At 41.7% G+C, this 24122-nt stretch overlaps 2 protein-coding genes across 6 annotated transcripts in view; one reads left to right on the top strand and one right to left on the bottom strand.

Moving 5' to 3' along the window:
- Nucleotides 1-379: 379 nt before the first annotated feature.
- Nucleotides 380-8488, bottom strand: pnp6 (purine nucleoside phosphorylase 6). Its single transcript, XM_082181860.1, has 6 exons — nt 8231-8488; nt 6363-6532; nt 6051-6154; nt 5125-5300; nt 4679-4869; nt 380-3516 (listed from the first exon to the last, which is right to left on the bottom strand). Exons 1-6 carry the CDS (start codon nt 8251-8253, stop codon nt 3320-3322), a joined length of 861 nt encoding a protein of 286 aa, XP_082037986.1. The 5' UTR covers nt 8254-8488; the 3' UTR covers nt 380-3319.
- Nucleotides 8489-10692: 2204 nt separating this feature from the next.
- The window catches only part of LOC309507615 (hydrocephalus-inducing protein-like), an 80435-nt gene continuing 67005 nt past the window's right edge, over nt 10693-24122 (top strand). For all 5 annotated transcript variants that reach the window (XR_014209202.1, XM_082181914.1, XM_082181913.1 and 2 more), the window contains exons 1-2: nt 10693-11178; nt 23271-23396. Coding sequence is in view for 4 of the 5 variants with exons in the window: in XM_082181914.1 (XP_082038040.1) it covers nt 11044-11178; nt 23271-23396 (261 nt within the window). In the remaining variant the exon portion in view is untranslated. The remainder of the gene's footprint in view (nt 11179-23270; nt 23397-24122) is intronic.

Below are 24122 nucleotides of genomic sequence, written 5' to 3'. Positions count from 1 at the left end.
CATTCTATTATATTTTGTGTATGGAAAATTAAAATACTTAAATTGCCACCAAGATTAATTAAAATCAGACAATATAAAAATTTAATTTAGATTTATTTATTCATGATCTGATTTCTATTAATTGGAATATATATCATTTAATTCCTAATATATTTTTTTTATACTGAGTTTATAAATGTTGTGGACAAGCATGCACCTTAGAAAACTGTTAGGGTTAAGGCAATCATCTTCCTTGGATTAATTCGGAACTTATTAGTCTCTTTTGGCAAAGGGACAAAGCATGGACAACATTTCGTCAGACAAGAAGTAATGCTGATTAGGAAGTCTATAGGCATTTGAGAAATTTGAGCAAGACAAAAACTCGAAATGCAAAGTCTAATTATTATAAAGAATGTCTTTATTTCATTATAAAAATCCTAAACAATTCTGGAATAAAATTAAAAACATTATTAGTAGCACATCAAATAAACATTCAATTAATCAAATTAGAGTTGATAATGACTCCCTATCTATTGCGCACGAATTTAATCAGCATTTTTCTTCAATCTGGTCTACTTTAGTATCTGCTTCTTACTTGAATACTGATACTTTTAATGAGACTGCATCTTGTAATAGTTCATTTTCATTTGAGAAGATTGCACCAATTGATATTCAGAATGCCATTGATGAATTAAAAGTGACTGTGCTGGATTATATGGAATTGAAAATAGGTAGCCTATCTTAAATTATCTTCTCATTTTCATATGTATCCACTTGCTGATTTATTTAATCTTTCTTTGTCTACATGTGAGTTGCCGGTGATCTGGAAATGTGCACGCATTACTCCACTTCATAAGGGAGGTGATGTACTTGATCTCAATAATTATAGACCAATATCTATCAGATGTTCTATATCTAAAGTTTTTGAAGAATTAATTTATAAACAACTTTCAAATTATTTATGTATTAATGATATTCTATCATCATCTCAATCTGGTTTTAGGTCTAATCATTCTACAACTACTGCATTACTTACAGTAAGTTTACTAATGATGTGTTTTCAGCTTTAGATAATGGTAAGCTCACGGGTGCTATTTTTCTTGATTTAACCAAAACTTTTGATTTGGTTGATCGTTTTTTGCTTTTAGATAAACTTCATGCTATTGGTTTTTCTAAAAATACAGTTTTGTGGTTTAATTCATATCTGCATAACAGAAAACAATGTGTTGTCCTAAATGGGAATAAATCTGATCTTCTGATTCATCAAAAAGGTGTGCCTCAAGGTTCAGTTTTGGGACCACTTCTTTTTTATATTTATGTAAATAATCTACCATTACTTCTCAAAAACTGTCAGGTTCAACTTTATGCGGATGATACTGTCATATATAAGTCTAATTCTGCTTCTATACAAATTCAATTATCTCTTCAATCGGATTTTAATACTTTAAAAGATTGGCCTTTGTCTAATAAATTAGTGCTTAATAAAACCAAGTCATATACTATGATCTTTAGTTCTAGACATAAACTTAATTCCAAAAACTGTTCTTGTGTTGTATCATGTAAAGACGGTACTCCTTTGCATAGAGTTGATACTATTAAATATCTTGGTGTATGGCTTGATTCTTAACTTTCTTTTAAACCACACATTAATCATGTTTTATGCAAAGTCAATGTTGGAATGAGTATTTTGCATCGATCTCGAAATTGCTTTTCTTATAGAGTTCGTAAGAAACTTGTTTCTCAGTTAATATTTCCGTCCTTTGATTACTGTGATGTGGTTTATCATACGGCATCAAAAGCTGATCTTGCCTCGCTTAATACAGCATATAATAGAATTTGCAGATTTGTTTTAGGATGTTCTTTTTACACTCATCACCGTACTACAATGTATGATGCACTTTGTCTGTGAGAAAGCAGATTCATTGGTTTCAATTTATATTTAAATGTATTTATTTTGATTATCCTAATTATCTACAACAATACTTTATACCCTTTTCTTCAAACCACCAAGTTAGGCATTCTGTCCAGACTTATTTTCTTGTTCTTCGTGCAAAAAAAAACAAAAAACAATTGGCAAAAGAGCATTTATGTTTAAAGCACCAATAGACTGGAATAATTTACCTGCAGACATTAGATCCATACATCATTTCGGTTGTTCAAACAATCTTTATTATCTTACTTTAAAGTGGACTGCACATGTTATATACTGTTAATTGTAATCTTGTTATGTTTTTTAAGTTGTAATTGTGTTACATTGTAAGGACCCCCTCGAAAACAAGATGATACATCTCAAGGGGTTAATCATAATAAATTCTATTATTGTCACATTTTAGTCAAAATCAAGTACATAGTAAAATAAATAACATTACTATAAAATTTTAAATCTATAAAGTATCACAAAACTTTGTAAAGAGATTTTTCAACATTATTTTACATGTGAATTTCAACTTCCAGACAAGTTTATAAAACTAAAAAGATAAAACGTGCTTATTTAATATATTAATTGATATTTTAATAATCATAAACAAAGTTTATTAATAGGATGCAGAGAACAAACAGTGGTTGATGGAAGGGTGAATGTGAAGTTCAAGCAGTTGCACTGTGACTTAGCTGGGTGGAATATGATGATCACAGGTGCAGGTGGTTGAAGGATGGTACAGACTGAACACACACAACGGCTCGGGATCAGAAGACAGAAGACAGAAGACAGACGGGAGTTGCAGCAAGAGATGAGTTTATACGTGGTTAGACAAGACCAGACAATGGTGTGCAGGCTGTGTGAGGTATATAGTGCAGGTTGATCAGGAGGTGCATGTGCATTGAATCAGTAATCCGGGGAGAGTGAACGAGTGGGTGGAGCGTGCTGATCTGGTGACGATGGGCTGACAGATGGTTGTGTCACCGTGACAGTATCACTGTATTAGAGTGCAAGTCTGTGTTTGTCCCTTTTCATGTATGTTTGTTCTTTAACTCTTTTTTCAAGACATAGTGACAGGAATGCTAATAGTTATGTAACACTGCTAATTTCAGTTGTTCTTAACTTTCATTTCAGGAAAAATGTGAATGCATCACACAGTATACGTGTCATATTAATACCGATGTTATTTGAGGACAATATCAAAAGTAAACAAAATGAACCTAGCCTAAATTTCCATTTAGAGAGTCTTGAGGCACTGCAAAGTTCATAAATTTACTTGAATCCTGAACATGAGAAGTATCAAGGAGGACACTATGTCATAATACATTGTCAAACTGTCTGGGTGGAAGTGCAAATCTGTGGAAGTATTTCAAGAGCAGCCGCAAGATTTTTGTACTACAGTAAATGTAGTTGCTGGTTATGCTACATGTTTGTCACTAAATTGCAGACTATCTTCTGCAGGACTTCGGTTCGCATACGGGTGGTTTCCAGGACCTCTTCATGATTAGCCCTTTCCTTGCTGTCATAGTCAGTCACTACCTTGTTGGTAATTAGGGAGAGTCCAAACACACGCATCCCACAGTGCCGAGCGATCACCACCTCTGGAACGGTACTCATACCTAATTACAGAGAAACACAACACTCACCAAGGCTGCATTTTTTTGACGAAAATACAGCAAAAATAGTAGAAATATTATTATAATTTAAACCATTATTTTCTATTTTAAATTGTAATTTATTACTGTGAATTTTCAGCATCATTACTCCAGTCTTCAGTGCCACATGATGCTTCAAAAATCATTCTAATATACTGATTTGGTGCTCAAGCAACATTACAATATCAATGTTGAAAAAAGTTGTGCTGCTTAATATTTTTGTGGAAACCATGATACATATTTGGAATAAAAAGAGATAGAATAGGAAGTTCAAAAGAAAAGCATTTATTTAAAATAGAAATCTTTTATAACATTAGAAATGTCTTTGCTGTCACTTTTGACCAATTTAACACATCCTTGCTGAAAAAATTCTTAGTGACCCTTTCATCTAGTTTATTTCATTTTAAAATTACTTTAAGGTCAAACAATAATTTGCAGCAGAAGAGGAATATAAAGAAAAATAATATATATATTTAAAGTAAAAACTACAATATATATATTATTCATTTTCAAGTAATTTATCATTTATAATAATTAATTCATTTATATAATATAATGAATATAATATATACAATTTATAATAATTAATAAATTACATGAGATGCAGGAAAAATATGTTTATCGTGGCCACAAATTAACAATTCATTCCAATGACTGACGACTTAAAACAAGGGAACTAATTAGTAAAACGTGCTGATGTAATACTTTACTAATTCGTTCTCTTGTTTTAAGTAAATTGTGTGCACGATTGAACAATTCATTCCCTTTTTTACTTCATTTACTAAATCATGGCCCTGTTGTACAAATTTGTTCCCTTAGTTAAATCAAAACGAGGGAACGAATTAGTTCAACGTGGCCATAATTTACTTATTTAAATTGAGAAAACTCATTAGAGAGAACGAATTAAGAAATGTATGGCCCCTATATATTTTTATCGGCCTGTCATCGGGGCTTCATTAATAAGTAATTTTTGTGAAAAACAATATAATAATAGGTTCCTGCTCTGTCCCTCAAAGGGGGTCCTTGCTCGAAATGATGATATATGGTTATGGTTTTCATCTTCAAGCGATAATACGTCTTGCCCACTCATGACATTTTTGATAAAAGTGATATGTACAGTACGTACCCACAGCATCCGCCCCAAGCAGCTGTAAAGCCCTGCATTCTGCAATTGTCTCATAGGACGGTCCAGCCAACATGCAGTAAACACCCTCCTGAAGGAAAGAGGCACAGCCCAATTCTTGGGCAGTTTTCCTGGCCAACTGTGCCAATTCTCTATCATAAGCATCAGACATGCAGGGAAAGCGCACTCCAAATCTACAGGGACGTAACACAAATGTCAGTGATCATTAGACTGGTTGCATAAATCCTTAGAGACATGCAAGTAAGATTATATTGCAAAGCCAATAGCAAAACCAAAGCTGAACTCTTAAAAACAAAGACAAAAAATAAATAAAAAAATATTGGTGTTAGGTAGAATTAGCCATCTTTAAACATAATTATAAAAAAGGATCTCAAATCGGTTTGTTTGTTTGAATAAAACGTATCTCAATTTAGTAAATAGCAATTCACCTTTCCTCATTGCGTCCACACAGGGGATTTTGGCCAGCAAATCCAGGCATATTGATATGGTCTCTGATAAGCATGATGTCACCCACTTTAAATTTAGAATTGAGCCCTCCAGCAGCATTGGTCACAATCAGAGTCTCAATCCCGAGAAGGAAAAACACTCTTACTGGATATGTGACCTAAAACAGAAGGAGAAAACCCTGAGATATAGAGCTGCTTTGACAAACTGTCCTCATCTTTATGAAACAGGAAATTAAAGACTGAAATCTGAATTGATATATGTGGTTAATATGCAGTTATCAAAACTATATAGTTTAACTGTCCCCCAGCTTTGTCTAAATTGTCCATTTTAAAATAAATATTTTCACTAAACAATTGTGATTTGAAACTACATTTTAATTGATTCCCTCATGTGCATTGAATTAAGAAATAAGAAACAAACATATGACTGCTTTTCTACAACCCAGGCAAGAATATTTACAACTATTTAATCACTTTTTTAATAAAAAAACATACCGAAGAATCATAAATCATAATGCCATACAGTATTTCACTTGGCTCCTGCAATAAAGAGTAAGCACTGTTTGATTTTGATTTTTTTTACTTGATCACAGATGTTGGAATGTTGTATGTTGTAAAAGTTTATAGGAGGCGATTGAGTCAGTTGTCAAATGTTAACTATTCTCTGTTATACTTAAATTGCTGATAGCAGCAATGAGAAGTCAATGGTTAAGTACAGAATAACCTCTGTGTTAGTGCTGTGGTATATTATTGCTAAAGGAAAATAAAAACTGAGATCACTCTTGACTTATGAGATGATTCTTTTAATTATCAACTAACAATGTGTTTTCATTCCAAACGCATGTGATTTTGCATGTGCTGGTTTTGTTTAATGCTCATACTTTTAAGATTTTAAAAATGAAACTTACCGTGGCAACGTTATAGCCCTCGTAGAAATGGAAACGGCCTTGCATGCAAACACACTGCTTCCCATTCAGCTCTCCGAACACCAGCTGACCTTTATGTCCTTGCACTGAAGAGACATGAGGGTGTGTATTTTTAATGTTTGTTAATGCAAATAATAATCAAATAATGACAGTGAGCGATAAACATCAGCACTTTCTTTTATATATTTTTTTTTTTTTTGCGTAGACAATTAATAGAATATGAAACAATACTCCCTGAATGGGTTATGAATGATACACCAAAGGTTTATGTGAATTTAGCAATCTGTCTCCTACCTGTGCTGTGGGGAAAGCGCGGGATTTTGTTGTAAGGAAACACATTCTTGTTGTCCAGCAGGTCAGCCAATCCACCGAGTCCTGAACCACAGATAATTGCCACTTTGGGTCTGATGTCTGTGTTAGCGAGCAGCCAGTCTGCTGTTTCTTTGTACTCCTCATAGCTGTAGCTAGATAGAAACAAAACATTGTTTTTTTTGCTTAATATTTTTTGGTGGGGCTGGCATGCATTCAAATCACACGTGTCCCAATAAAGTACTGTTGGATAACGTCTGACTAACCTACCTACGTTCCTACGCAACATAACTTGGTTATGAAATATGAAGGTGTAAGAAGTGCAATGACCCTGTCAAGTTGCTTTGAGAATGAGGACAGAGTGACAGAGCTGACAGCAGCATTCAGAATAGATAAAGAAAAGTACCCATATACTACAGTAAAAAAGTTTTTTTTTTTTATATTGTATTTATTTTATTGTATTTTTTATCCTTGTCATTTGTTATGCTATTGTGTTGAAGTATGTTGAATGATCTCTTCTCTTTGACAGTCATTTAGCTGAACAATCACTGTAGTAAATAGTCATGTTTCTTACCATATAAAGCTAATGGACGGTCAGTTGAGAGAAAATCCATTTCTGAGTTTTAACTATATGCAAATCAAATATATTCTCTGGTCTATGCTCATCATGTTTTTTTTTAGCTGGATACTTAACTATCAAAGCTGGCCATGGTATTTTTAATTGTAGCAAAATTATAAAGAGCATCTGTTAATGTTCAAGAATACTTAGGCCAAATAACTTAGTAGGCGGTTAAATATTCACTTGCTGTCTTTATGCAGTTACTCAATATGACAATGCAAGTTACTAAAGGAAGCAACCGCAGAATGCTTTCTGGTTCTCAAGAAGTGTCTGTCATTATTTAACTATACTTTCACTATAATCTGAATTATTTTATAGTCTTTTAAAACTGAAACAAACTGTACAAAAAAAAAAAGACAAACAGTAGGCCCATCCTTACTAAATTGCTTGCATGGTTGGACTGCCCACATTTATGATCAGAAAGCCTTTCATAGCTGTAGGGCACGTAACAAGAATCATATTGAGTAGGAACTAGGAAGAGCTGAATGGCCGAGCTGTAAGCATGCGCTGTCCGTGGTGCTGCAGGGCGTTGCGGGATCAGCACTTTCCATTCAGAGAGCTGAGTTTCAAACACAGGCTACGACTCAACGCTCAGTGAGAATGCACAATAGACCTCTTATTTTACAATCACAGCTCTGCCTTTTTTTTCTTTTCTTTTTTCTTTTTTGAAAAGGCCTGCCAACTGAACAGCCATGTCCTCATTTGGGACTGTTTCCATAGCTGTTTTTTTCTCAGGTTTAACAGCGCAGCCTGTCTCTTTAAGAGCCTGCGTATTATTCTGAGCGCATCCACCAAAGCTGAATAGGAGGATTCTGGTTACGTAACCATAATCACAAGTAGATGATTTTATAGATAGCTTATGTTATTTGAAATGCTGAATTTCATTCAAGCATCAAATCGACAACAAATTATTTATTTTTTACAGTGGAGGGCGCATAGTGGAAGAAATATGATAGGCTAAATAAACTATCGCCGTCCAAACAGTCAGGACAGAGACTGCCTGAATGTAAATCATGCAGGTTTATTTAAAATGATCTACCATTTACTTCAGGTTGATCTATGATATAAAGCCTTGTTTGATGGGATAGAAATTGAAAGCGACAGTTGTCATGGTGGCGACTTCTCACGAATGTAATAACATATTTTTCTTCTCACTAAGATTTCATAAAAGCATTCTGATATGATGTAGGAGATTAATTTGGCAGGTCTGGCGTTCATTCGTTTTTCCCCTTACCTGCATTCGCTGGATGTTGACATGTCCGCAGCGGTGTCGAGTTACTGAGCGGGATGTTGTTGGCACGAGCAATAATACAGAACAACCTGAGCGAGAGGTCAAACACCCGACGTTCTCGTGGGAAGGGTGGCGTGACGAAGGAGGAGTCGTTTCTTAAACAGGGCTAGTTGTACTAATCCAATTTTCTGTCAGAATGGGCCGCTCACTGACCCGCAGTTAAAGAGCCTTGAGAACTGTCATCCTGCCAGGACCAGCACAGCGGTGTAGCCTAGTGGTGCATCACAGCAGGGGAAATAACGTGCTTTGTAGTTTAACTTAAGTGTCCAGGGAAACGGTTAAAGTGCAGTTTGTCACGCGCAGAGATTATGCATGTAAAAAAGAGTTTGCCACAGCCTCATCTGCACATAAAAATAAAGGTTCTAATTCACAATGATGCCTTTAACATTCATTGAACATTCCAAGTTCTTCACTGGTTCTTTGAAGCCACTTAGGTTAAACAAATGTAATGGTTTTGAGTTGGTTATGGTTCTTTGGAGATTAGAAGAAGCTCTTGATGTTTTATTATACGTTCTTCAGATAAGTGTATTGGTTGCTAGGCTGTAGCGCTGTACACATTGATTGAGGGGACATTGATCGGTCAAATTAGCTATGACCAATTTGGGTGTTTCAGTGGTTAATTCTTGAATTGTTGCCCATCCAATTCAGAATATGTGATGCTTTAAAACTCTTTTTGGATTTGTTTTAAATAAGAGTGTATGTGGATTATAAAGCGGAGCTTCAGTCAAAATTAAAATAAATATAAAATAAAGAATATTTAAATTATAACATTCATGAAAAAGAGAAAGAAATGTAATAATTACTTTGCTTGTTCAGTCATGCATTATGCTATTGATCATATGATCAACACTTGATCAACACTTGAACTCTAGCAATGGGTGGACAAAGGCACAATGAATGGATAATGGGTGAGTGGGTAATGGGTAATGGGTAAAATTAGGTCCTGCATTTGATTTGGTAGGAATGAAAATGAGTGAATTGATTTTGAATGATAACTTATAAATCTTTAAAGACTGACCTTCTGTGAGCTACGAGATTGTTAATCGATGGTATTTGCTTCTGCTGATGCTGTCAGCCTGCATTATTTCAGCTTATTAAAAAAAAAAAATGGTTTAATAGTGGAATTCCTGGTGAAAAACTACATTACCCATGATGCTGTACAGAAAATTAAATGCTCTAAAATAGCTCTTTAAAATAGCCCACTCCCATTAATTACATGACGTAATCAAGTCCATCTCCCTACACTCTCAAAATTATGCAATGTTTGTATATACATATGCATATGTTGATTCACCTCATAGCTGATTGGCTTGGTTCATGGCTTATAACTCTTTAACAAAGACTTTTTTCTAAATCCCTATGGCAAAAATGAATGAAAGAAAAAGAAAGAAAAAAATCCGGAACCAGCGCCGCTGAAAAACTATTGCAGTCTATTGTGACTGAAATTCAAGTGATATTCGAACAAGAATAACAATGTTGATATTGATTATTGAGAATTTATTGGATGCTTGTGGTTTGCTATAGATAGATCTTATTCACAGCATCTTTTATTTTTAACGGGAATTAAAATCTCTTCAAGCGGGTTGAACTGTTATTTAATGTGCTTTTGGATTGTTCTGCTGACGAAACACTGCAAAAATATCTTTCAGAGAAATTTCAGTAGACAAAAACCCCCAGACAACTGTAGAAAATCATGAGTGATCTAGGAGCTTTTACAGTTTTTTACAGGGGATGCCAATCATGCCATTGAAAACATGATAAGTCTATCCCTCACAGCCTCGCTTTCATACATGTCATAATGCTGCTCTGAATGAGGAGACTATTTCTGCGATGTCATGTGAGTGACAAGTTGTCCCGCCCTCACACCAGTAAACACGTCATCAGAGAAGAGAAGTTGCTACAATATTCCATTAAAAACAAGAATTGTCCATTTTGATTTCATGGTGACTTTAATTTAGTAGAAATTACATGGGGACACGCCTGTTTGCCTAATGTTACACTGAACAGTCAGGAAAAATACTAAATACTACATGATTTTAGGCAGTTTTCATTCTTGATGTGGTGTATCTACTGCTGAGCACCTCAATATGAATGTAAGGTGTAAAATAAAATGTTGTTCAAGTAAGTTTGGCCTAAATTTTCTCTGCCATTGTTCCATGACATTCCATTATGCTGTCTCATACAGTCTACACTTTGCAGTTCTTTCAGATTTTAATCAAAATAAATACGAGCACAAGGGAAAGGTACACTTTGTTTGTGGTTTTGAAGTTGCTATGGTACAGATATATTCAGCTACTGCTGCTCGGGCCCAAAACTCACAGCGAATCCCAGGGCTTCTTTACACATGCGCACCAATCAGAGATCTGTTTACTGAGAACGTTCAGTACCCCGGTGCCATAGTAACCACCAAGCTCAAAGTGGAGAAGCTGGCGGAAGAGCCTTCACAAGAAATTACCTGGGATTTTAAATAATTTCTTTATAATTTAAACACTTAGTTTGTAATGTCGCTATGTTTTTATTTTACAAATATATTTTTTAAAACGTCCTGGACGTGTAATAACAGATAATAATAAACAGAACTTTACCAAATAATCGACCTAGCGTGCGAATGGCGTCTAGCCATCTGCTTCTCGGTTAAACATTTCTCGTATGTTTCGCTTGTCATCGACAATCAAGAAAGAAACCAGATATGTCTGCCATTAACATTTGATTTCAACTTTCTACATAAAGCGCGAGTAAGTTACGTTTGTTTCACAATGCCAGGCTCAAATGTCCAAGCATCTCAGTCAAACCTCCGCAGTTCACGCGAGAAGATGCCAGTGGGATTCAAAACAAAAGTAGTGGCTCCCCGAAATCCCAAGCTGGTAAAACGGGAGACGAATTCCGCAAAGGTGAGCACTTTAATATATCTTAATACTTTGTTTTTTTCACGTTGATTGTAAAGCATCAGGTCACCCTTATCATGCATTAAATCTCTGCCTCCAAACGGAGCACTAACTATTAGTACCTTAAACTATTTAAGCTTTTAAACTACTCACAAAACTTACATTAACATACTAGACTTGCGGTTCTTTTGCTAGGACACCTAAAAGGCTGTATGTTTTAAATAACAAAACTAGTTATTAAAAGTGAACCATATCCTACTCAACATTTTTGATGTAACGTTTGTGTAGGATGAGTAGCCTAAGTGCATTTTGATGTTCCTTTTTGATTGACAGATGGTTGACAAACACAAAAATGGAAGAATCTGTAAAACCTGTTCATTGTCACTGGCCACTTTATTAGGTCCACCTTGCTAGTATTGAGTTGGACCCCCTTTTGCCTTGACTTGATTCTTGGTTGTATAGATTCAACAAGGTGCTAGAAACATTCCTCAGAGATTTTGGTCCATATTGACATGATAGCATCACGCAGTTGCTACAGATTTGTCGGCTGCACATCCATAATGCAAATCTCCGATTCCACCACATCCCAAAGCTCTATTGCTCGTCTGGATTGAGATCTGGCGACTGTTGAGGCCATTTGAGTAAACTCATTGTCATGTTCAAGAAAATACTTTGAGATGATCTGAGCTTTGTGACAAGTAGCCATCAGAAGATGATACACTGTGTTCATAAAGGGATTGACATGGTCAGCAACAATACTCAGGTAGGCTGTGGCGTTTAAACGATGCTCAATTGGTACTAAGGGTCCCAGTGTGTGCCAGGAAAATATCCTCCACACCATTACACCACAAGCAGCCTGAACCGTTGATACAAGGCAGGATGGACTTATGATTTCATGTTGTTTACACCAAATTCTGACCCTACCATCTGAATTTCGCAGCAGAAGTCAATACTCATCAGACCAGGCTACGTTTTTCCAATCTTCTACGGTCCAATTTTGGTGAGCTCGTGTGAATTGTAGCCTCAGTTTCCTGTTCTTAGCTGACAGGATTGGTCACTACGAGTTACGTCAGTGATGACGAATGGGGTTTCGCTTAGAAAGCCTGTCATCTTCGAGTATATAAAACGAGGCAATGGCAATGAAATGCGATGGGTCTGCGGAATTTGCATAGCGTAACTCCGCCCCACCTCATGGGTATATAAGGAAGTACGCCGGCAACATGCAGATATGTTTTCGCTTCGGAGCCGAGTTATTCACTTCACTCCACAAGCCAATTCTGAGTATTATCTCTATCCACTTCGAGACGAGCCTCTCTCCAGGTGTTGGTGTGACAGCGAGTTCCAGCGAGTGCACTTTCCCTGCTTATCTGTGCAGTGATTTGCCAGTGTTTGTGTGTTCATCTCCCTGGTTGCTTCAACACTCTGCGGAGAAATCTCCTTTCACAAAAGAGCATTGCACGTGGCACGTCTTTTTAAAGATGCCTCGCCCGTGCACTTCTGGTTGCGGTCGTGTTATATCTGACTCTGATAGGCACAATCGCTGTCTTGCGTGTCTGGGCGTTGACCACGCTTAGGCAGCGTTTGTGGATGAGTCATGTTCTCATTGCTGGAACATGACCATTGCGCTGTTGCGTTCGAGACTCAATGACCTCGTTCGAGGGAGAGTCCCCTCATCCGCCCCCCGATCTACGAGCTCCGCGAGAGCTGGTACTGCGGCTGGCGGCCAGGGTGAACTGAGGGTGATGGTGTGGAACAAAGCGCCGACTATTCCACGCTCCACACCCCCCTCTTGCACAGCGCAACCCGAGAGCGTCCCGATTGAGCCCGCGGCATCATCTCTCGGCATGCCGCGGGTCTCTTTCGGTGCTCCAAAGGAAGATGTAATGTCAATCGCTGCATCACAAGGTGGGCAGGAGTCCTCGAAGATGAAGATTTCGTGCCAGCATTGCCCGAGTCTGATCCCGAGCTGACGGCCATGCTTTCCCGGGCAGCCGGGGCCATTGGGCTCGAGTGGTCCCTGCCACCCGGCCCTGTGCACTCGCGGCTGGACGATTGGTTTTTGGGTGCGGCCGCTGACGTGCATGAGGAGGTCACGAGGTCCTGGAAGGCACCCTTGTCTTCCTGTGATCGCTCGGCGACCTCCTCCGCCTTGCCTCCCCTCGATCAGGTGGCCGCCAAAGGGTACACTGGGGTTCCCCAGGTTGAACGCTCTGTTGCGATGCAACTGTGTCCGCAGAGTGCTTCTTCCCGCGGTGACCCAAAGCACCCCTCCAAGGCCTGTAGGTTCTCTTCCACCCTTGTGGCGAAGGCCTACAGAGCTGCGGGGCAGGCGGCCTCCTCACTGCATGCCATGGCCACTCTGCAGGTCTACCAGGCCCAGATGCTCAGGGACATGCACGAGGGGAGGTCTGACCCAGGGCTCTTTGATGAGCTGCGTGCCACCACCGACCTTGCTTTCCGAGCGACGAAGGTGACTGCATGCTCCCTGGGTCAGGTGATGTCCACGTGTGGTCCAGGGGCGACACCTGTGGCTAAACCTGGCCGATATGCGGGAGGCCGAGCGAACCCGTTTCCTCGACACCCCCATATCCCTGGCTGGCCTCTTCGGCGGAGCAGTCGAGGACTTTGCCCAGCAGTTCTCGACTGCCCAGAAGCAGACTGAGGCTCTCAAACATGTCCTGCCCCGACGGCCCGCTGCTGCCTCCACCCAGCCGTCGGCACAGGCGCTTCAGTCTGCTTGCCGCCGAGGGCGCCCTCCCGCGGCAGCCTTCACCCGGGCCTTCACCCGGGCCACGTCGTGGAGGAAGCCGCAGGAAGGCGCCACAGCCCTCTCCCGTCCTGCGCCCGCTAAACGCCAGGCTAAGCGGCGCTCCTGAGACGGGCTGCTCAGAGATAGCGATCAGTTCTTTTCAGGAGACGGTAGCAGGGCCGCTCCTTCCACCGGTGGAGGGCCGGGGGAGAATCCTTGGTTTTCCGAATCCCGCTGCTCGTCCCACGACGGCCAGCACCCTGTTTCGGTTAAAGAAAGAACTGGCACACTCATCTCTGAGCACACAGAGTTCTCGGATGACAGTGCGCGCCGCTCATGAGCCTCGCCACTCTCATCCCCCTCTGTCGCCAGACCCCTGCCAGAGCATGCCCCCGTGGGACGCTGGTCCTCCCCTGGCCTCCTCTGGCAGGACGCAGCTAATGACCATGCCCCCGCACCGGGCCGCTATGCCACCCACGCCTGGGCCGGTCATTTCGCCCCTACTTCATTGTACCGAAGAAATCCGGCGGGTTACGACCGATCCTGGACCTGCGCGTCTTGAACCGCTCCCTTCACAGGATGCCGTTCAAGATGCTCACGGCCAAACGCATTTTCGAATGTGTGCGGCCGCAGGTTTGGTTTGCAGCGATCGACCTGAAGGACGCCTACTTCCATGTCTCCATTCTTCCTCGACACAGACCGTTCCTACGGTTTGCTTTCGAGGGGCAGGCATACCAGTAGGCGGTTCTCCCTTTCGGGCTAGCCCTGTCTCCTCGCGTCTTCACGAAGGTCGTCGAGGCAGCCCTTGTTCCTCTACGGGAACACGGGGTTCGCATCCTGAACTATCTCGACGACTGGCTGATCCTAGCTCGCCCTCGAGACCAGGTTTGCGAACACAGGGACCTAGTGCTCCGGAACCTAGCTCCTGGGGCATCCGCAGCCGCAGTGACGCCACCCGGATTGCTTCATATGAGACCGCTTCAGCTTTAGCTTCGCGATCGAGTCCCGAGGTGGGCATGGCAACACGGCACGCTCCGAGTCCCAGTGACTCCGACCTTCACTCCGTGGACGATCCTCTGTTTTCTACGGGCCGGAGTGCCCTTAGAACGAGTTTCCAGGCATGTTGTTGTATCGACAGATGCCTCCACCATGGGCTGGGGCGCCATGTGCAATGGACATGCTGCCGCGGGCTCCTGGACAGGACCCCAGCGCCTTTGGCATGTCAATTGCCTCGAGTTGCTGCCTGTACATCTCGCCCTGCACTGCTTCCGTGCGTTGCTCAGGGGTCAGCATGTACTAGTCCAATCAAACAATACCGCGACAGTAGCGTACATCAACCGACAAGGTGGTCTGCGCTCCCGCCGTATGTCGCAACTCGCCCGCCACCTCCTCATATGGAGTCAGAAGCATCTGAGGTCGCTTCGAGCCATTTATATCCCGGGAGACCTGAACCATGCGGCCGACGAGCTGTCTCGGCTTCGGCCTCTCCCTGGAGAATGGAGACTCCATCCCCAGACGGTTCAGCTGATTTGGGATCAGTTCTGGGACGCACAGGTAGATCTGTTTGCCTCCCACGACTCGTACCACTGCGACCTGTTTTATTCCCTGACCGAGGGCACGCTCGTCACGGATGCACTGGCACACAGCTGGCTGCGGGGCCTCCGCAAATATGCGTTTCCCCCAGTGAGCCTTCTTGCGCAGACCTTGTGCAAGATCAGGGAGGACGAGGAGCAGGTCATTTTGGTTGCCCCGTATTGGCACAACTGCACCTGGTTGCCAGAACTAGTACTCCTCGCAACAGCACCTCCCTGGCCCATCCCTCTGAGGAAGGACCTGCTTTCTCAGGGACGGGGCACCCTATGGCACCCTCGTGGAACCCACCTCCATGTGTGGCTCCTGGACGGGACGAGGCAGGTTTGAGTACCCTACCACCAGCGGTGGTGGCTACCATCACTTCCGCTAGAGCATCGTCCACTCGACATGTCTATGCGTATCAGTGTCGTGTTTTCCTTCCTGCAAAAAGGGTTGAAGCGAAGGCTCTCTCCCTCCACCCTGAAAGTGTATATTGCCGACATTGCCGCACATCACAACGCAGTTGAAGGTAAGTCCGTTGGAAAGCACGACCTGATCATCAGGTTCCTGAGAGGAGCGATGAGACTGAATCCTCCTCGCCCTCCTCTCGTTCCCTCTTGGGACCTCTCAGTGGTACTAACTGCCCTGCAGAGTGCTCCCTTTGGGCCTCTGCAATCAGTGGAGCTTAACCCTCTGAGGTCTGAGCTGTTTTCTGGCCCTGGAGGTGTTCTGACATGCTCTGACATTTGTGCTTATTTCTGTTACTTGTGACATTGTCATGGCTAAAGTCTTATTACACTGTATTTAGCACAAACTCTGCTACAATAATATATCAGCAGCATGTATGTAAAAGTTTGTAGTTTTGAGATAATGACATTTATGCGTGGTTTGTGAAAATACCAAAAAAAATTGTCACTGAAATAAGGCCATGAAACCCATACTGATTATTTCTTCACAAGACTTTTGAAAATTGTATCACGTAGCCTAGAATATTTGCTCCAAAACTATGTGAAAATCACCCTGACTGCTCATTCAGATAAGACAATATATTGATTTAAAATTTCTAAGACGTGTTTTGTGTGAGATCGCGCTCCAAAATATGATACATTCAAACGGGATCGCGCTCCAAAATATGATACATTCAAACGCGATCGCGCTCCAAAATATGATACATGTCTTGTCTTCAAATCGCGTTCTTCTTCTTCTGAGTTAAATCCAATGTAAGCTCAGACGTGTCTTCCAAACTCGACGAAAAGCAGACTTGTGAAGTTTTTTGGTGTTTTGTGTTTGAGGTAACGAGGGCGTTCGCGTCCCATGTGGACGATTTGCATGTGAATCACTTTTGCGCGAGTGGGCGTGGTCGAATTAAAAGTAATTAGCAAGCGTTTGAGATACTGGACATCCTGTTGGTTTTATACAAATTACTTAAACAGAGAATATTTGTTTTCAGTTTGAATCCGATCATTTAAAAGTACACACTTAAATGTGTATAAAGGTATATGGCTCATAAATGTGTGACAAGTATTCGCTGAGTTTTGTTTCAGTTTATAGACGTGCTCAAGAAAAAAAAGTTCACCGCGACGGAGAGGCAGAATGCACACCGTGTTTATTTTCTTTATTTTACAAAAGCACAATGTTTTGATTTGATTGTAAGTGGACACATACAAAAGTAGAAATATCACAGATTCTTTTTTTATATATCTTTTTTCTGTATAACCATAAATGACGGAGTAATGTGAAGAACTACAATGTGAAGAAAATCCAGCAAAACGCGGGGGCGCGTTTGCCGACCTCAGAGGGTTAAGTTCCTGTCAATTAAGACAGCGCTCCTGGTTGCATTGGCCTCCATCAAGAGGGTAGGGGATCTGCAGGCATTTTCGGTTGACGAAGCATGCCTGGAATTCGGGCGGGCTAACTCTCACGTGATCCTGAGACCCCGGCCTGGATATGTGCCCAAGGTTCCCACCACACCCTTTCGAGACCAGGTGGTGAACCTGCAAGCGCTGCCCTCGGAGGAGGCAGATCCAGCCTTGGCACTGCTCTGTCCAGTACGCGCCCTCCGTGCTTACGTAGACAGAACGCAGTGTTTCAGGACCTCAGACCAGCTCTTTGTCTGTTATGGTGGGAAGCTGAAGGGAAAGGCTCTCTAAGCAAAGGTTGTCTCACTGGATAGTGGACGCCATTGCTTTGGCATACCAGCAGCAAGGTCGACAATACCCCCTTGGTGTGACGGCCCACTCCATCCGGAGTGTGGCATCCTCTTAGGCTCTAGCGCATGTCGCCTCGCTAACAGACATCTGCAGAGCTGCAGGCTGGGCGACACCTAACACATTCGCGAGATTCTACAATCTCTGAGTGGAGCCAGTTTCTTCTCATGTACTCGCTTCAACTAGCCGGTACTAGATTCTGCTCAGGTGTCTTCGCTTGCTCGCCATTCCTCTCCACGGACGGGATACGTACGATATTTTCCTCAGGTAAGCCTAATAAGCCCTGAGTTTCTTCCAGCACTGTTGACGTCAACGCCAGAGTTATGCCACCGGCAGCTTTCGCGCTTGGCTAGGTGCCTCCATGTGCATGGTTCCCCCTCTGGGCGACCCCCACATGTGTATTTCCATTGTAAGCCTCTCTGAGCATGTGTCTTTCCCTCGGCAAGCCACCTTGCCACCCCTGGGGTTGAAATATTCCACCTGCGGCCTGACACCCCAGTGATTCTCCATATGCAGCCCCTCGGGGTCATATGTGTATTCCAAGTCCCCCCCTTCGGGTTGGGCATGATTGCATATTTCCACTGAGATATGCTTCCCAGTGTACCTTGGTATTCCTGTGTTAAGTAGGAGTCCTTCGTCTGTGCCAGTCTCATGACAGGGAGCTCAGACTTACGCAGGGCACTGGAAGACAGCCGAGGTGGCGTGATTAGACTGGGAACCCCATTCGTCGTCACTGACGTAACTCGTAGTGACCACAAAAGGGAACGTCTCGGTTACGTACAGTACTGTGCAAAAAGTAATAGGCATGTTTTAAGTCAGTTATTTATATCTTTTGCTGTAGTGTGTCAGTAGGAAATATCAGTTTAAATTTCCAAATGTAATTAATTGTAATAATCCAGTGAGATTTCTGTATGCACAAGGAGTCTGACAACAGCCGGTATGATCTGATCTCACCATCATCGAGTCCGTCTGTGATTACATGAAGAAACAGAAAAAACTGAGACAGACTAAATCCAGAAGAACTGCGGGAACATCTCCAAGATGCTTGAAGAAACCTTCCTGCAAAGCTACCTGAAAAACTATGCGCAAGTGTACCTGGACAAAAGCCGTTTCAAACGCAAAGGGTCGTTACACCATATATTGATTTGAATTAGTTAATAGAAGTTAAATCATAAATAAATTAAATTTGTGATTTTATTTTTGAAAGCATTCTCACTTTACAGCATTTTAACACAAGTGCCAGTACTTTTCACAGTACTGTAGCTTTGCAGGAAGGTTTCTTCAAGCATCTTGGTGACGTTCCCGCAGTTCTTCTGGATTTAGTTTGTCTCAGTTTTTTTCTGTTTCTTCATGTAATCACAGACGGACTCGATGATGGTGAGATCAGATCATCCTGGCTGTTGTCAGATTCCCTGTGCATACAGAAATCTCACTGGATTATTACAATTAATGGCAAAAAGAATATTTGGAAATGTAAACTGATATTTCCTACTGACACACTACAGCAAAATATATAAATAACTGACTTAAAACCATTTTTTGTGTGTGTGTATGTGTGTGTGTGTGTGTGTGGGGGGGTGGGGGAATATGTCTTCCTCAGCGAAGACATATCTGCATGTTGCCGGCGTACTTCCTTATATACCCACGAGGTGGGGCGGAGTTACGCTATGCAAATTCCGCAGACCCATGGCATTTCATTGCCATTGGCTTGTTTTATATACTCGAAGATGACAGGCTTTCTAAGCGAAACCCCATTCGTCTTCACTGACATAACGAGGGTTACATACGTAACCGAGACATTCTTCTGCTGCTGTAGCGCATCTGTTTCAAGGTTCGATATGTTGTTGAGTTTAGAGACGCTCTTCTGCAGACCTCGGTTGTCTGTTGCCTTTCTATCAGCTCGAACCAGTCATTCTCTTCTGATCTCTGGCATTAATCAGGCATTTTTGCCCACAGAACTGCCGCTCACTGGATATTTTCTCTTTTTTCGGCCCATTCTCTGTAAACCCTAGAGATTGTTGTGCGTGAAAATCCTAGTAGATCTGCAGTTTCTGAAATACTCATTCAGTCCAGCCCAGGCACCAACAACCATGCCACATTCAAGGTCATTTAAATCACCTTTCTTCCCCATTCTGATGCCCAGTTTGAACTTCAGCAGATTATCTTGACCATGTCTATCTACATGTCTAAATGCATTGAGTTGCTGACGTGATTGGCTAATTAAATATTTGCGTTAATGAGCAGTCGAACAGATATATCTAATAAAGTACCCGGTGAGTGTATATCTGCTGTACCATGTATGTTTAATCACTTTTGGGGATTTTACTTATGTCTCTCTTTTATCTTTGTTTGTCACTTAGACCCTATCAGTGTATTTGTGAATAAAGTATGATATAATAATTTATACTACATGGACAATTGCTGCAGAATATAGGAAAATAAATAAAATACATAAAAAAATCCTATACAAACACACACAAACACACACACACACACACACACACACACACACACACACACACACACACACACACACACACACACACACACACACACACACACACACACACACACACACACACACACACACACACACACACACACACATATATATTTAAGTAGGAAATAATGCCATTGAATTCTCACTTGTTATTATCTATGAATTTAAAAACAGGGACAATAAATGTTTCTAAAAATTATTATTATATATATATATACAGTGTATATACAGTGAGGAAAATAAGTATTTGAACACCCTGCTATTTTGCAAGTTCTCCCACTTGGAAATCATGGAGGGGTCTGAAATTGTCATCGTAGGTGCATGTCCACTGTGAGAGACATAATCTAAAAAAAAAATCCAGAAATCAAAATATATGATTATGACTATTTATTTGTATGATACAGCTGCAAATAAGTATTTGAACACCTGTCTATCAGCTAGAATTCTGACCCTCAAAAACCTGTTAGTCTGCCTTTAAAATGTCCACCTCCACTCCATTTATTATCCTAAATTAGATGCACCTGTTTGAGGTCGTTAGCTGCATAAAGACACCTGTCCACCCCATACAATCAGTAAGAATCCAACTACTAACATGGCCAAGACCAAAGAGCTGTCCAAAGACACTAGAGACAAAATTGTACACCTTCACAAGGCTGGAAAGGGCTACGTGGAAATTGCCAAGCAGCTTGGTGAAAAAAGGTCCACTGTTGGAGCAATCATTAGAAAATAGAAGAAGCTAAACATTTACATTTACATTTAGTCATTTAGCAGACGCTTTTGTCCAAAGCGACTTACAAATTGGGACTAAATTAAGCAAGTCATCGTGAAGAGGCAAAAACAACGCAAGAAGTGCTCAAAATACGAAGTTCAGGCATTTTTCAGAGTAGCATGAGCCCGATAAGCGAGAATTTTTTTATTTTTTTTATGAGGTTAAGTGCTCACGGAAGAGAAGAGTTTTCAGCTCTTTTTTGAATGTTGTCATGGATTCTGCATTCCGGATGCGGGTGGGGAGATCATTCCATCAGCATGTAACTGTGAATGAGAATGTTCTGGAAAGTGATTTTTTGGCTCTCTGTGATGGAACCACGAGACGTCGCTCGTTGACCGATCGAAGGCTTCTGGTAGGGATGTAGATTTGTAGGAGTGAGTGAAAGTAGGAGGGAGCTGAGCCTGTGACAGATCTGTAAGCAAGCGTCAATGCCTTGAACTTGATGCGAGCAGAGAGATGTAGCCAGTGCAGTGTGTGCATGACTGACTGTCAATCTCCCTCGGACTGGGGCTCCATGCAAGATCTCACCTCGTGGGGTCTCAGTGATCCTAAGAAAGGTGAGAAATCAGCCCAGAACTACACGGGAGGAGCTGGTCAATGACCTGAAAAGAGCTGGGACCACCGTTTCCAAGATTACTGTTGGTAATACACTAAGACGTCATGGTTTGAAATCATGCATGGCACGGAAGGTTCCCCTGCTTAAACCAGCACATGTCAAGGCCCGTCTTAAGTTTGCCAATGACCATTTGGATGATCCAGAGGAGTCATGGGAGAAAGTCATGTGGTCAGATGAGACCAAAATAGAACTTTTTGGTCATAATTCCACTAAACGTGTTTGGAGGAAGAAGAATGATGAGTGCCATCCCAAGAACACCATCCCTACTGTGAAGCATGGGGGTGGTAGCATCATGCTTTGGGGGTGTTTTTCTGCACATGGGACAGGGCGACTGCACTGTATTAAGGAGAGGATGACCGGGGCCATGTATTGCGAGATTTTGGGGAACAACCTCCTTCCCTCAGTTAGAGCATTGAAGATGGGTAGAGGCTAGGTCTTCCAGCATGACAATGACCCGAAGCACACAGCCAGGATAACCAAGGAGTGGCTCTGTAAGAAGCATATCAAGGTTCTGGCGTGGCCTAGCCAGTCTCCAGACCTAAACCCAATAGAGAATATTTGGAGGGAGCTCAAACTCCGTGTTTCTCAGCGACAGCTCAGAAACCTGACTGATCTAGAGAAGATCTGTGTGGAGGAGTGGGCCAAAATCCCTCCTGCAGTGTGTGCAAACCTGGTGAAAAACTATAGGAAACGTTTGACCTCTGTAATTGCAAACAAAGGCTACTGTACCAAATATTAACATTGATATTCTCAGGTGTTCAAATACTTATTTGCAGCTGTATCATACAAATAAATAGGTAAAAAATGATACATTGTGATTTCTGGATTTTTTTTTTTTTTAGATTATGGCCCTGTCCACACGGAGACGCGTTTCGCTGTATACGTATACATTTTTTATCGTATTGGTGTTTCGTCCACACGGATCCGGCGTTTTCGGAGACTGAAACCGCTATTTTTTGAAACCGGGTCCCAAGGTGGATAAATCTGAAAACGCCGCCCTTGCGTTTTCGTGTGTACGGCCAATCCGTATATTTTGCGAAACGATGATGTCATCACACCAAGTGTCAACTAGTCAGACACCGTTAAGTCACAGCAACTACATTTATGGTTTTTCATATTGTTCAACAAAGTTCTTGATTAAAAAAGAAAAAAGAAAAAAAGAAGCTACTGTGCCTAATATTATTGTTGTATACAGCGCGCAAGGTTTATGCGCGAGCTCCAAGTCTTCTTCTCCGTTTTTAGTGTATGTCTGAGGCAGAATTACAGCGCCACATACTGGTCTGGCATGTATACTACATCGTTTTGAGTCGGTTTCAGTGGTTTCGTGTGTACGCAGATATTTCTGGGAACGGGAAAAAAAAATATCGGATAGGGAAAGCTCTGGCTTCGTGTGGATGTGGCCTATGTCTCTCACAGTGGACATGCACCTACGATGACAATTTCAGACCCCTCCATGATTTCTAAGTGGGAGAACTTGCAAAATAGCAGGGTGTTCAAATACTTATTTTCCTCACTGTATATATATATTTTTTTTTTTTTATATAGGAAATACACACACACACACACACACACACACACACACACACACACACACACACACACACACACACACACACACACACACACACACACACACACACACTGTGTGTAAATGCACTCATAACAGTCTGCAAATGTCTTTCCAGCTGATTCCATCAGTATATGCTCGAGAAATGTGCCAGACTACAGAGGAGCGATTATCAAACACTTACGAGGTGCATCCGCCCCGCATCCTGGAACTCTTAGACATGAGTGAGGCCACACATCACAAGGTAAAATACCATAATTTTAGCATGCTCAGCTCCAGCACTTAATTAATTAGTTTGCTCTTCTACATCACTGGTTCCAAGTATCTAAGTAGCAACATTTTCAAAGTTGATTAAGGACATCATTATAATAGTTTCTCTCTGGGGAGATACTAGAGGCTTTTTATTTGTATATGATAGCAAATAGACCTTATTCAGAGCAACGCCATGACAGGTATGAAAGCGAGGCTGTGAGGGACAGACTTAACGTGTTTTCAATGACATCCTGTCACGATTCTGCCATCTAGTCTTTAATTTTCCCTGGTCTTGAGGCAGGATCATGACAGACCCATGTTTTATGTGTAAGCACATGGCCATTTATTTGTGCTTTGTGCTTGCTTGTCACGTAACCCCGCCCACTTGTTACCCTCGTTTAGTCATCATTGCTTTACCCTTGTCACCTGTTTCCCTCATTAGTTTCTCCCTATTTAATCCCCTTGTGTTTGCTGTCCTGTGCCGGTTCATTGTCAATCAATGTGAAACTGACTGTGAGTAACCTGTTGAAAGTCTTGTGAAGAGTTTGATCCCGTCTTAGCTGTTAGTTTTTTGTTCAGTTTTCTGTCAGTCTAAAGGCCAATTTATACTTCTGCGTCGAGTGTACGCCATAGTGTACGTTAGAGCTGTAATCGGGCCTTAAAAGTTCGGCCCGAAAAGGCCCGAGCCCGACAGAGTTTGGCCCGAGCCCGACAAGTA

Source organism: Leuciscus leuciscus (assembly GCF_965113295.1).
Source record: "Leuciscus leuciscus genome assembly, chromosome: 10".
Classification (NCBI taxonomy): Eukaryota; Metazoa; Chordata; class Actinopteri; order Cypriniformes; family Leuciscidae; genus Leuciscus; species Leuciscus leuciscus.
This window is presented reverse-complemented; position numbering and strand designations above follow the sequence as displayed.